This window comes from Mirounga leonina, unplaced genomic scaffold (genome assembly GCF_011800145.1).
Source record: "Mirounga leonina isolate KUSES-001 unplaced genomic scaffold, KU_Mleo_1.0 Mir_104, whole genome shotgun sequence".
NCBI lineage: Eukaryota > Metazoa > Chordata > Mammalia > Carnivora > Phocidae > Mirounga > Mirounga leonina.
The window spans coordinates 15,225,976-15,239,877 of NW_023270231.1; the positions used below are offsets into that span (position 1 = coordinate 15,225,976).

Genomic DNA, 13,902 nt, shown 5'->3' on the forward strand with positions numbered 1-13,902 from the left:
TACATATATAACAAATATAAATAAATTTGATAATTTAATGTGTATTAACAATGACACACACACACACACACACATATAACAACTGCTTGAAGGCACTAGGGAACAACCAGTAAAGATAAGAAGACTTGATTGGCTTCAACCCTTGAGAGCATGAAAGCACTAAGGGCAAGGTCCACATTCAGGTCAGTTCCCACCCTGGGCATTTTGAATTAGCACAGGGGTAACAGAGCTAAATAGACAGTAGCGATCTCAGTAGGAGATGGGAGTTTAGGAACAAAAGCAGCTGGGATTTGAAGGATACAATTCTAGAGAGGAGAAATTACAGAGATGTGAGCCCCAAAATCTGTATATAAATTCCCTTTAAATCATCAGTAAATTCTTAAGATGCACATGCACAGGAAGAGACTTTAAGAAACTCAGCAGAACAGCAGCGCCTAAAGAGTTGAACAGAGATTTTAGCAGCTTCACAGTACTGGGGAAATGGGGATTAGAGTTCAAGCCCCACAAGGTGGAGGGGTCTTGGGCAAATATTCAGGCTTTCAAGCTCTAGTAAGATCTGGTAAGAACCATGACCTAGAAATAAGGGCAAACTGAAATAAACTTGAATTTAAAAGCCTAAAACCAAGTCTCAATCAGATTAAGATGATTCACTTGTATTCTATCTGCCTACTACAATAAGAAAACTTAATCCTCTTTGGAGAAAGCTGATATCATCCACAGTCTCTACAATTTTTCTACCACACTGTCTGACATTCAATAAGAGATTATAAGGCATGCTTAAAAAACAAGACTAAATGCCAAAACCCAGGAGGACCCATAGGTGATTCAGATATTGGAATTATCTGATAGAGGCTTTAAACAATATGATTAAAATGTTCAAGAAAATAGAGGAAAGATAAACAATTCCACCAGAGCCTTAGAACCTGTTTAAAGAATGGAAGGGGAAGACTCAAATGAAAATTCTGGACCTGAAAATATTATACCTAAAATTAAGATTCCAATAGAGGGGTTGTGTAGCAGCTCAGATACAGCAGACCAGAGTTTCTACTGAATGGGGGACAGGTCAGTAAAAAAAATATGCAGATTAAAACACAATGAGGAAAAAAAAAAGACAAAAAAATACAGAAAAGAGTGTAAGAAACATACGGAGTACTCAAAAAAGTCTAACATAATGTAACTGGAGTTCCAAAAGGATAAGAGACAGAGAGGAACAGAAACAATATTTAAGGAAATACAGAGAATTTTCAAACACTGATAAAAATACCAGATTTCATAGTTAAGAAGCCTTACGAATCCCAAGCAGGATAACACACACACACACACACACAGAGTTACATCACACTCAAACTGCTAAAGACAAAAAAGAAAGAAAAAATTTAAAGCAGCCAGAGGTGGGAGATGCATTACCTTTAAAGGAGCCGTAGTCAGACAGATGGCTAACTTCTCAACAGAAACAATGGTAACCAGAAATCAAGGAAAAAGACGTTGTTGTTTTTTTTTTTTAATGCTGAGAACATATTTTTTAAAAGACAAAATGGAATTCTATACCTAGCAAAACTATCCTTTAAAAATATAGGTGAAATAAAGATGTATTCATGTTAACAAAGGCTGAATTTGTTACTAGTAAACTTGAACTATACGAAGTATTAAAGTAATTTTTCACACTAAAGTGTGAAATTTCACAATGCCCCCAACTGGAAGGGTCAATCTTCAAGAAGAAATGAAAAGCACCAGAAAGGAGTGACTTTTGTTCAAATAAATTCTTTTGTTCAATACTACTTTTGTTCAAATAAATTCTCATTCCAATGGAATCATTTGGTGTAAAACACAAATTCATATTCAATGAAATATAGGCGAGAAGTAGTAAGAGGTGAGCTAGAATTTTAGAAAACACCATGTAGACACTGTCATTTTAATTTTAACCCAAATAAAGTTAAAAAGAAAATGGAAGTTGGACTCTGGGAGTCAGGGGTCAAGGACAGCAGTTGGCACGAAGGAGTCCAAGGTTATGGCTGATTGTGCACAGCAAGTGGGTGTTCAGGGGACAAGAACAATTGTGGAGATGGGGGCATCAGAAGCCATGGGCAATAGTTGTGCTGTAAGGCTTCAGGATCAACAGAGTTTGTGGGAGATGTAAGAGCCAGGGGTCATGGCTGACAGTTGCGTTGTGGTGGTTGTGTCAAAGGAAAGATGTCAGAGGTTATGACCCACCTGAGGTAGCATCAGCGGTTCAAACCTCCGTGCTGGGGGCGGTTGAGATTCCTGGCTCCCTAGGCCCCGCCCCCTCAGGCCCTCCCCCCGCGCGCCGTCTCCGTCGCCCCGCCCCATCCCGTCAGGCCCCGCCCCGTCCAGCGCTTCAAACGCAGAGGCCGGGCGGCGGAGGCGACGAACGTGCGGAGCGAGCCAGCGGCGCAGGGACCCCGCGGGCGTCTGGGGCTTCAGCGGTGCCCGCCTCCGCTCCCTCCCCTCCGGCGCTCGGGGCGGCCGGCCGGCGCCGCCTCCCGGGAAGATGGCGCTGCACTTCCAGGTCAGTGCGCTGTGCACCGCGGGTCCCCGCTCCGCCGCCCCTGGAACCCGGCGGGACGCTGAGGTCTGGAGACTGAGGGCTGAGGACGGCGGCGGAGGCCGCCGGGCCTCGGACCGGCGCCTCGGAGCCCCGGCCCCCGCCCCGGCCGGAGACTCGGGCACTGGCCTGGGCTGCCCACCCCGGGCCCGGGCCCAAGGAGGGGATGGCCCGTGCCTGGGGGTGATGGGTGGAGGGGCAGGGGCCAGGTTCGGAGCTCGCTCCTCCGGGGAGGTGCGGATGCTGAGGATCCGCTGCGCGGTAGCCCGCACTTCTTGCGCGGGGCACGGCGCGAAGGGCTGCTTTGGCGGCGCCCGGGCAGGTGGGAGCCTGGCCGGGCCGGACCAGCCTTCCCGCCGCGTCGCTGGCCGCAGCTCCATCACCAGCCTCCACACGGTTGGGATGCAGTTCGAGAGGGGGCCAGGGCCCCCGGAAGGAACGGCGCCAGCGGTTGGATTTTTAATTGGCTACATCGGGCGGGGGCTGTATCTGTAGGGAGTTGCGGAGTGCTTAGCAGCAACCTTATTGGAGGAGGAAACCGGGGCAGCGTGCCCGAGGAACGCGGAGATAAGGATGGGACCCGTGCTTGAGGAGGAAGGTTCACGTATTCTCGGGCTGCACTGGCATGTGCATCCAGTTATTCATTCAACAAACATTTATAGAGCTCCCACTGTGTCTCAAGCACTGTGCACAGTTCTGGGTTAAAGGATTACATCATCTTACCATCCCTGCCCTCACAGAATTCACAGATAATTACAGTACATGTAAAAATGATATGGTAGAATTAAACACAGGATATCATGGGAACATTGAAGACGGGCAGTCAGCCGTGTGTGTGTGTGTCTTGAGAAGGAATGAGGCAGAGCTTTTCTGCTTCTCAGAGGAGATGTTTTGAGTTTCTTTGAGCTTCCGTTCATCCAGTTATGAATTGAGTTCCTACTTTGCTAGGCACGGAAGACAGCTTTAGCAAAACTATGATTTCTACTCTCATGGAACTTGCAGTCTAGTGGGTCTTGAAAGAATTGTAAGAGCCAGCCAGGTGAAGAGGAGGGGAAGAGTATAGAGGCAAAAGGACCATGTGAATGATGGCGAAGAATTGTGGAAGAACATGGCACACTGCAGGAAGTTTGGTCTGGCTGGAGCATAAGGTTCATATAAAATAGAATAAAGAGGGGGAGGCTGTGGATAGCAGGAATGACCTTGGAGGGTAGTCAATTTCATAATGTGGTGACTGTGTCTATGTGTCAAGTTCTTCTTGTAGTCTTCTTCGGACTGCCTGTGGTCATACTGACTCATTTCTTATTTATTGATTCTTCCAAAGGATCTTTTCTTTCCAACCATCCACTCTTCTGTCAGGTGATTGACAGCTCCACGATTTATAGACCAGGAAGTAGTGAGCCTCACACATTACCTTTTGACTCCTTGCCATTTCTGAGGGTGTCCAGGTCAAAATAATGTTATTTATTTCCACTGTGGTAAACATGCCCCCTGGGAAATTTTCACAGGAAGAAACCTACAGGGAGGACTTTGGGGTTGTAAATAGGTAATCAAGTGTTCATAGTTCAGGTATAAATCTTGAGAGTAAAGACTATAGTAGAAGTTTGGAAGTTTTCAGCCTTAGAAAGATGATGCATAATAGTAAAGTCCTCAGTCCTGGAAGACTTCTTCATACTTAGGTTGGAAAAATTAGCTGCTAATGCCAAAACTACCTGTATTGGTTCATAGCAGCTCAAAAGTGTAGTTGGACAAATAAAATATCAAACAGTTTTGAGAGCCAGAGAAAAAGCTCTGAAACTTTTCAGTTTGAAGTATTTCTAGCATATGAGACCATATTCTCCAGTTAACTCAAGGAACATTTATTAATAATGATGACCGGTACCTAGCATTTTGAATTTTCACAGGCTTCTTGTAGATTTTGAGCCCCACAACTAATTTGAGAGGTGTGCATATATGTATATACATACATTTTATTCTTGAAGACACTGAATCTTAGAACAGTTGTGACTTGCCGAAGGCTGTAGAGTTAGAATAGGCCTAATAATTCATAATTCCATATTCTTTCATATCAATATCTTACTGTCCCCCTACTCACCAGGGTAGCTCATCAAAAATTATGCCATTAGGGTGATGAGTAAAGATGTGGACTTGTGTAAGGTGGGTTAGAGCACTTCTCCACAATCTTTTTCACATTATGGCGTACATAAAAAATGGTGATTGTCTTGTTCATTGACATAAACTGCTCACAGCCAAAAGCCTGGCTTCCTGGAGGGCTGGAGGATCAATATGCCAGGCATACCATCAAGGTACATGCTGTGAATGAGTTAGAATACTTTGTCCCAAAGGAAGCAATGGATCTGGATTATCATTTGAGAGGAGACAGTCCAGAATGGGGGGAGGAAGGCAGAGTGAGGAAAGATAGAGTTGGGAATAGGTAAGATAAAAGAATTTTAGATAGACCAGGGGGATTGAGATGAGAATCAAGAGATAATGCCAGGAAAAATTTGGAGTACTCATTTGGTTCATCTTTTTGCTCTCAGAATTGTTCCAGAACCAGGGACTATGGCTATGTTTCTTCATACCCAGCCAGGCTACCCGATTCATCTAGATGTGATTGTGCACTGTTATATTTGAACATGATGGTAACATAATGGGAAAGAGGTTTGGGAAAGATCATGGCAGTATGGACTTGATTGGGAGAAACTATAGATAGAAGACCAATGTAGTGTTTTATAATTTATCGCGAACTGAAGGGATTACTTACAATTTATTGTGGATCTGCTGTGTGCCAGGCACTGGGTTAAGCTTTCTGTTTTCTATCTTACTCTTCATGGTTATTGTGTAAGGTGGATATTACTACCTGCAGTTTCAAAAGTGAAGTTTAGAAAGGTTAAATAATTTGCTTGGGGTCAATAAGTGGTAGATTCTAGAGCATTTACTCATTCCCAAAGAAGCTGCTGAAGAAATCCTGGCACTGGAGGCCACAGTTAGAAAATACTGTTCTATTGCTCTGTTGTCTATGACTATCATGTAGAGGTGTAGAGTCTGAGTCTCGAGTTAAAAAGAATTGTTAGGATTTTATGACAAATTAGGTATATACCAGGAATTAGCTAAACTGTGAGGTTTAAGGCATAGTTCACAAGACTGCCCTCACTTCTGACACCAACTGCATATTTGGGGGTTTCCTAGAACCATGCTCAGATTTGATAGCTTATCAAAAGGACTCAGTGAATTCACTGAAAGCTGTCATATACATGCAGTTATTCCTGGGAAAGTACACAGATTAAAATTGATTAAAAGAAGAGATGCAAAGGGCAGAGTCTGGGAGAGTTCCAAAACAAAGCTTTTGCTCTCCTTAGGACATGTTACTCTCCCAGCCTATATGCATGACAGAAGGCATTGAGTATTGAAAACTAGGGAACTTTTTACTGGGGCTTCATTACATAGTCATGATTGACTATTGATTGCCCTCATGATTGATCTCCGTCTTTAGGCTGGCTAATACTAATGTGATCCAAAGCCCCTACCCTAAAACACACAGTTGGTCTTTCTGGTGTGGCCAGCCCCCAACTTAAGACTACCGAGTGTATATCCCTCAACTCCCAGCCCCTAAACAAAAACAGGCCAGTCAGGTATGATATAGGTTAACCTTCCAGAATCTGAGGGTAAAGGCCAGACTTTTCTTTGGGCAAAGCCAAACTCTGTAACTATGTAGGAGGGGCTAAGGAGAAGGAAGAGACAAAGCTGACATCAAAATTATAAATCTAGATCCTGGTCTAGACCTTTGAAACCACTGAAAACAAAGAGCCACTTGAAGTGGAAATCTGTTCAGTTCAGTTTCTGACATTTTTGGCTTGTTTTTAGCATCTTTCTGTATTTCCAAGAGGAAGAAATTGGTAGGTATAAAGATGGTGAGCAGACAGGGTTGAAAGTATGGAGTAGGACATCATCTGCTTATCTCCCTGCAGATTGAAGTAAAAACATCAGGGTGGTAAGGAGACAACATGTTCTTGAGGTCTGTAGACTTGTATTTATTTGGCTCAAAATTGACCATTTATTCCACACTTGATCTTAAGCAACTTATATATATATATATCAAATATATATATATATATATTTGATCTCTCAGCCTCAGTGTTTGTTTTGTTTTGTTTTTTGTCTTAAGATGGGTGTACTACAAATATGTAGTTTGCAGGAGTCTACTTTTCAGGATTGGTTGAAAAATAAAAGATGGAAATACTTTTGTAAACTATAAAGCTCTAAAAACAAATACTATTTTAATTCAATGTAGAAGGAGGAGTTTCAAGAGACCCAGGAATAAGCCTTCAGGTATGCTCAGGAAAAGGTAGTAAAGGGAAGAAGAAACAAAGATTTGTGGGGAAATTAGTAACTTCAAGATGAAAGTGTTTTCTATTAATGATAATCAAGAATCTTAATTCCAGATGGCAGGAAAGATATAGAGAAGTAATTGAAAAGAGTTTTAAATTCAATTGGGGTGGGATTTTTGTGGCTCATTGATTTATTTTTTTATTATTAGGGGCCATTTTTTCCCTAGAACAAAAGCCATCATTCTTTTTTTTTTTTTTAGCTTAATATTGAGGTATAACTGACAATAAACTGCACATATTTAAATTGTGCTGTTTTGACATATGTTTACACCTGTGAAACCATCACTAAAATCAAGATAATGAGCATATCCATCACCCCCGCGAAGTTTCCTTTTGTTCCTTTGTAAACCCCCATTGCCATTCCCCCATCCTGTTCTGCTCTCCTTACTCCCTGGCCAAAACCTGTGATCTGCTTTCTTTTCCTTTAATACCTTCCAATATATACGCTTTTTGTCTGTTTTTTTTTGTTGTTGTTGTTTTGTTTTACTTAGCATCTACCCATTGATGGATACATGTGTGAGAATCACTGTACAGAAAGAAGTCACATCACTTAGGGGTTAATTGTATGTCACGTGCGAAGACTAGAAATGAGTTCAGAATAACTTGGAAGATCTTTAAGGCAGAATATGTCATTGTCTCATGCTGTGGAAGTTGGATGCTGTCTGTTTATATTTAATAGTTATTCTTTGGGAGTTAGGTGATGTCCAATTCTACTTGTTTTACCTATTAGTTATTTTTATGGGCTTCTAATATTGATATTAAGCCTTGCAGGAGCTTTAATAACTCAAACCTGATTTGTCAGCAAATAGAGAAGGGATCCATTTCTCTAAGGCATTTAATGTTAACCATATGCGTAGACATCAGTGTGTAAAACTAAGATGCAAATTTATCAATTCATTGTGAAAAATAAAGTCTTTCTTTATAGATTCTCTGGAGAGTCCAGTGCTAATTAGAAGATTGCTTGGTCAGTCAGCATTCACCACATTGTGAATTTAAGTGTTTTAAATGTTTAGGTAATGACTTTCCACCAGAGTAAGGATCTTTGTGGGTGTATCCTTTTCTCTAAAAAGATTTGATATGCCTGGCATGTGTTTCATTATTATCATCACAGTGAAAGAATGACTTGATTCCCCCTGCCCTTTTTTCAGTCTTTCTTAAGAAAAAGTTCAAATCCTTCCCTTTTTGTCTTGTACTGCCTTTCAGTTAATACTTTGAAATACCTTTGGAAAGAAAAAGGTAATTTGTAATATTGTTGACTTAAACCAATACTATTTGAATTCACTCCAGATTTGTTCTTTGTTGAGGTTCTTTAAATCAGTATAGCAAAACACAAAATAATCTCCAGAACTTTTCTGGAATCTTTCCAAATAGGTTTACTTAAGTACCACTGAATTGATTAATATTTGTATTAGTTTCCTAGTACTATTGTAACAAATTACCACAAACTGGGTGGGTTAAAGCAACAGAAAATTATTGTCTTACAGTTATGAAGGCCAGAAGTCTGAAACTATTATGTCAGTAGTATTGGTTCCTTCTGGACTCCTTGAGGGAGAAACTGCCCCATGCCTTTCTCCTACTTTCTGATGGCTGCTGGTAAATCTTTGGTGTACTTTGGCATGTGGATTCATCATTGTAGTCTTTGCCTCCTTCATATGACCTTCTCCTTTGTGTATCTCTGTGTCTCTGCATCTCACATGTACTTCTCCTTTCTTTTATGAGTCATTAGACTTAGGGCCCACCCTAAATCCAGGATGGTGTCATTAAGATCCTTAATTTAAGGATTTGCAATTACCTTTATTTCCAAATAAGGACACATTCGAAGGTACCAGGGTTAGGAATTGGGCATATATTTTAGGGGGATACAGTTCCACCCATTACAATCTTACTAAGTCATAATAGTAATAAACAACTAGCCTTCATAGGGTATACTCTGTGCCAGAAGTTACGTGACCCTTACTCATTTAATTCTCCAAACAAACCAAAAGATAGGTTTGAGTCTTACTTTTTTGCTGCCTTTTGCTTTTAAACAGTTAGGTCTTGTCACTCTTTCTGGCCCAATTCTTTTTGAATTCAAAATCTACTTCTTCAGAGACTCTTAGGCCTCCATGAATGCTTGACAGCAGGATCAGTTTATCATTAAATCATTCTGGGTCTTACCAGTTCTAAAATTCAGCGCTTCAAGTTTATTAGATGAAGGAAAAGACTTCTAAGGTTGATCATGAGTCAGGAGAGGGGAAAAAGGTAGCTCTTTCTATTTTTGTATTTCTTACCCTTGGAGAAAATATGGAAATTCATATGTATTCATGAATCATAAATTTTCTATGCATTTTAATATTATGAGCATTATGGAGCAGTACTCTGAGGGCTTGTTGGGCCAGTCTAGGTGGGGGAAATGTTTAAAAGGTGGCGCACTTGAGGTCCTTTATCTTAATTTATTCATTTGAAACCTTTCTCTTTATCTTTCATTCTAGCAGAAATTTCCCAAGTCTGGGATTTTGGGCTCTGACCCGGTTAGAAAATGGAAAATGCCATAAAGGAGCTAAGAAGGAGAGAGAAGTGAGAAGAGTAAAGGAGCTAGAGGAGGTCTCATTTCAGTGTTTTGTGTGCATTCATGTTAGGCAAGGATATATGTTTTTGAGAGAATGTTTGGACTAGTGTAGCTCTAAGGCTGCCACATAAAAATTCAGGCCAGAAAGGATAAAAAATGGCATTTCTTTAGGAATATCCCATTACCTCCATATGACTACCTGATATTGAAATCTGTGCCTTTTTTTTTTTTTGTCCTCCAAAGAATTCTCTGTAATTCAAGTTCAAAGTGAAGTAGTTTGTTTTAGTCAGGGGCCTTTAACAAAACTGTGTTAAGCTAACAAGAATGCTGATCTCATTTTTTTTTTCCAGATCTTATCCATGTTTTATATCTTCAGATGAAATTATATTTATAAACAGAATAAATTATTCTTTGTGCTTATAAAATAGGAGCCTGCAACATGATAACCAGTTATTACACTGCTAGAAATAACATGGGGTTAGGTCATAGTTCCTGAAAATCATGACAGAGTTTGCCTGCAGCACTATGAGTCATTAGTTCAGAAACCCCAAATCAGTGTATATTTATAATCTTTGCTTTTTTATGGATGGAACCATTGAAATTCTAATAATTTGAGAAATAATGTAATTGACATAGTGTCTGCATCTTGCTCATGATAATTCCCCCCACCTATCTCTTCAGCTTCGTTTGGCATCTCCTCCTTGCTGTCTACCGGGGACATTGACCTTTTAATACCTCAAAATGATTACACTCTGTTCTGGGCCCTGGTAAACACTACTTCTCTCCCTGGACTCCTGTCTAGTCTTTTTTCATCTGGCTCACCCTTTTAGGATAAATGTTACTACTTCAGGCAAGCCTTTTAAACTCCTTGGATTAAGCAAGTCCTTCTCTTTCTATACTCTTACTTTTCCACTACAGTACTGTCAATTTATAAATAAATAACTTGGCGATAGGAGATAGGCCTTTTTTGTTCACCACTGTGACCCCTAGTAAGTAGTGGTAGCTCAGTAAGTATTTATTGAATTGATGAATTCAGGCATGATATTTGCATCCCTCGATTCCCATATTATTATGTATACCTTATTTTTGTCTTTCACTCAAGTAAAATGTTAATTTTTTTTTTTTCTTCCCAAGAGCTTGGCTGAATTGGAAGTGTTATGTACTCATCTCTACATAGGGACTGATCTTACACAAAGAATAGAGGCTGAGAAAGCACTCCTGGAACTTATTGACAGCCCAGAATGTCTCAGCAAGTGTCAACTTTTATTAGAACAAGGAACAGTAAGTATTTGATAACAGTGATTAACCATGAAAGATCAGTAGATACATGTCAGTGTTAATGAACTTGTGTAGGTTAGCAATGATAATTGATAGATATTATGCATGTCTTTTTGTTATAGTTTACTTCACTGTCAAAGAGATTAATCATAGAAAGAATTGGAAAATCTGGAGAGCAAACTTTAGAAGAGAGCCCAAGAGGTAGAAATAGGCGTGAACTGAAATAGTTTCTTCATTCGTCTTGACCCCTTTTGATGTCTCATATCAGTGGTGGGCAAAGTTGTATTTTTAGAAAGTTGACTAAGAGCTTTTTTTTAAAAAAAAAAATTCAGGTAAGAGAGGCAGGTTGTAATTAACTCTAAAACATGAAGGAATGGTTCACAGGAATGCTGATTACCTCTTGCCTGCCTCCCTTCTAGAGATACTTAGCCATTCACTCAGTAGTCATGTAGCAAATACTTAAATGTAAAACCAGGTATAGTACTACCTACCTGCTTTATGTACATGCATTAAAATAACTCATAGTTTAGTTGAAGAGGCATAAATGTGTAAAAAATAGCTGTAAAATGATAGGGTATTGCTACAGTAGGAGACTGTAGGGGCTAGAGCAGAGGTCAACAAACTTTTTTTGTAAAGGGCCAGATTGTAAAGATTTCAGACTTTGCAGGCCAAGAGGCTAAATCAAGGATATTTTGTAAGTACATCTCTAAGAAGAGAGAAAACAAATTTCCATAAAGTTTTGTTGATGAAACTTAAAAGTATAATAATTGAGTACAGTTTTTTTGAAATACAGATCTAATAGTCAAAAGAATGAAACTGTTCTTTTGGAGATAACATTTGACTTAATCGGGGTTCAAAGTTAATATTTCTGTCATCCATGTTGATTGTAAATGTTCATGTGTTAATACTCATCTGTAATGAGATTTTTTTACATTTTATCTTTGAAAATGTCTTTTCACATAGATAGATATTGCCAAATATTGATATCAATCCATAAGATATGATTTTAATTAAGCATATTCATCACTTAGAAGGCATTTATAGAATTCTGTTGAAACTTCTCTTGATGTTTGCCTTTCAGAATGTCATTACATTGCAGATTAATCACATCCATTGAAGGTTAGGTGGAAGCTCCTTAGCTACTCAGTTAAATGGATTTTAAAATACGGAAATTTCCTTTGCACTTGTATCAGGGTCTGAAAAATGCTGCTGGAAGTGTAGTTTGAGCTCAGAAAATATACTCAGGGATAGAGATCTTACTATTTGTTTTAACTTTTGATAGTGTGGAAAGTGTATAAAGCAGCTGACTACTAGTTGTGATCGAAAAAGTGTTAGTTATTACTGAAATGACTTTACTGAATTATAAGTTTTGTAATGTAAGTACTAAGCGCTCGTTTGCCTTTTAGGCAATTTTGTAACTTCAGGTTGAATTCATTAAATTACATTATCAAGTCTGCAGCAAAAGCTAATTTTAAAAGCCTTTTAGCATGCAACAATAGTGGTTCTTCTCAGAAAAATTTCAGTCTCAGCCCTGAGCTAAAAAAAAATTGCGATAAAACTTTACTACTGCTAAGCTTTGAACTACAGTGTGGTGGGGCAAGTCAGGACTTTCAGCTTATATTTCTGACAGAAATTCACAGAACTGAAGATAAGTTCACAAAAGTGAATTGAAGTCTACTATTAACACCACTGATTCCTTAACACACAGTAGACTCAAATAATTTACTACAGAGTATCTACTGATGAAGAACAGAATGAATAACCATAGGTGTGAGACTCTTACATTTTTATAAGCTTTGTAAATTTGTACAACTAAGCCCTTTTCTGTTCCATATATTTTTACCACCACTTGTGACACATCTTAGCAGATACTGCTTCAGGTTGTACACAATTAGTGTTTTCTCAACTTCTTTGAAAATATTTCTGGCCTGAAGTTCCACATAGACTCTTCATAGAGGTCTTTAGTCACTTCAGACTTAGCATTGACTTCTGGAATAAATGGATAATATTGGTAACAGAATAGGCAGAATTAGCACATCTGTCAGCTCGTTAGGAACTAAAGAGAACCTCCGAATCATTTGCCTTGTTTGAAATTGACTTTTGATGTTGCTCCCATGTCTTCAGCTGTTTGAGCATTGTTGTCATTGAAAGGCGAGTAGTTTGAGGTTTATCTTCTCTGCATATATAATTTCGCTACTACAATAAAGTAATGGTGATTTTAGTTAATTCTCCATTGGTAAATGACTTTCCTTGCTTGGCTAACAAACAAGTCTCTTCAGAACTTTGGTCTCAGTCCCATTTTATTTTTGTGAGGAAATTCCACTGAGATGAGATACTCTTCTAATTTTCTACTTTTTCTGACTGTTGATTTCCTGTGAGTTAGTAACATTGTCATGAATACTTAGTCTGATATTGTCAACATATATTATAGTCTTTTAGGACAGCTGTAGGGCCATTGCATAAAGAGCACATTGCTCTGCTATCTAATTCAGTAACAACAATTCAAACTCAGCTGTGCCTTAAAAGTTAGATACTTGAAATCTGCTTTTATCTTGTTTTGACATGATGGTTATGCACTGGTAATAATCAAAGGTACATGTCATGGCAATACCCATGGCACTCTAGGTGCTGTGGAATTATAACTATATTATTGCAATATGTAATGCATTCAGCAGCAGGAGGCAATGAGTGCCACATACAGTCTGTCTCAACTATTCAACTCTGCTGTCATAGCACGAAAGCAGCCATCAACAATATATAAATGAATGATCATGGCTATGTTTTGTGTTTATTTATGGACACTGAAATTTGGATTTCATATTTTTCACATATCACAAAATATTATTTTTATTTTTCCCCCGACTGTTTAAAATAGTAAAAACCATTCATACCCCACGGACCTTGCAAAAACAGATAGGATTTGATCCACGGGCCTTAGTTTGCTGACATCTAGTCAAGAGAAAAAAAAGAAAGAAGGACTATTTTACAAGAAATTACTGGAGGTATAGTGGATAACTGGACCAAATTTTGATGAATTGAGTATACTATTAAGTTAAGACAATTTGTGGCCAAAGAGGATACAATACAGTAAGACATGGATCTGAAGGAGTGGGGAGGTCAAGGTGGGA

At 39.1% G+C, this 13,902-nt stretch overlaps 1 protein-coding gene across 2 annotated transcripts in view; it reads left to right on the plus strand.

The window, feature by feature from the left end:
• The first annotated feature begins 2,389 nt into the window (after positions 1–2,389).
• Positions 2,390–13,902, plus strand: part of RANBP17 (RAN binding protein 17) — a 323,820-nt gene continuing 312,307 nt past the window's right edge. For both annotated transcript variants that reach the window (XM_035014133.1, XM_035014141.1), the window contains exons 1-2: positions 2,390–2,527; positions 10,631–10,777. In XM_035014133.1, the coding sequence (XP_034870024.1) occupies positions 2,510–2,527; positions 10,631–10,777 (165 nt within the window). In that variant the 5' untranslated portion in view covers positions 2,390–2,509. The remainder of the gene's footprint in view (positions 2,528–10,630; positions 10,778–13,902) is intronic.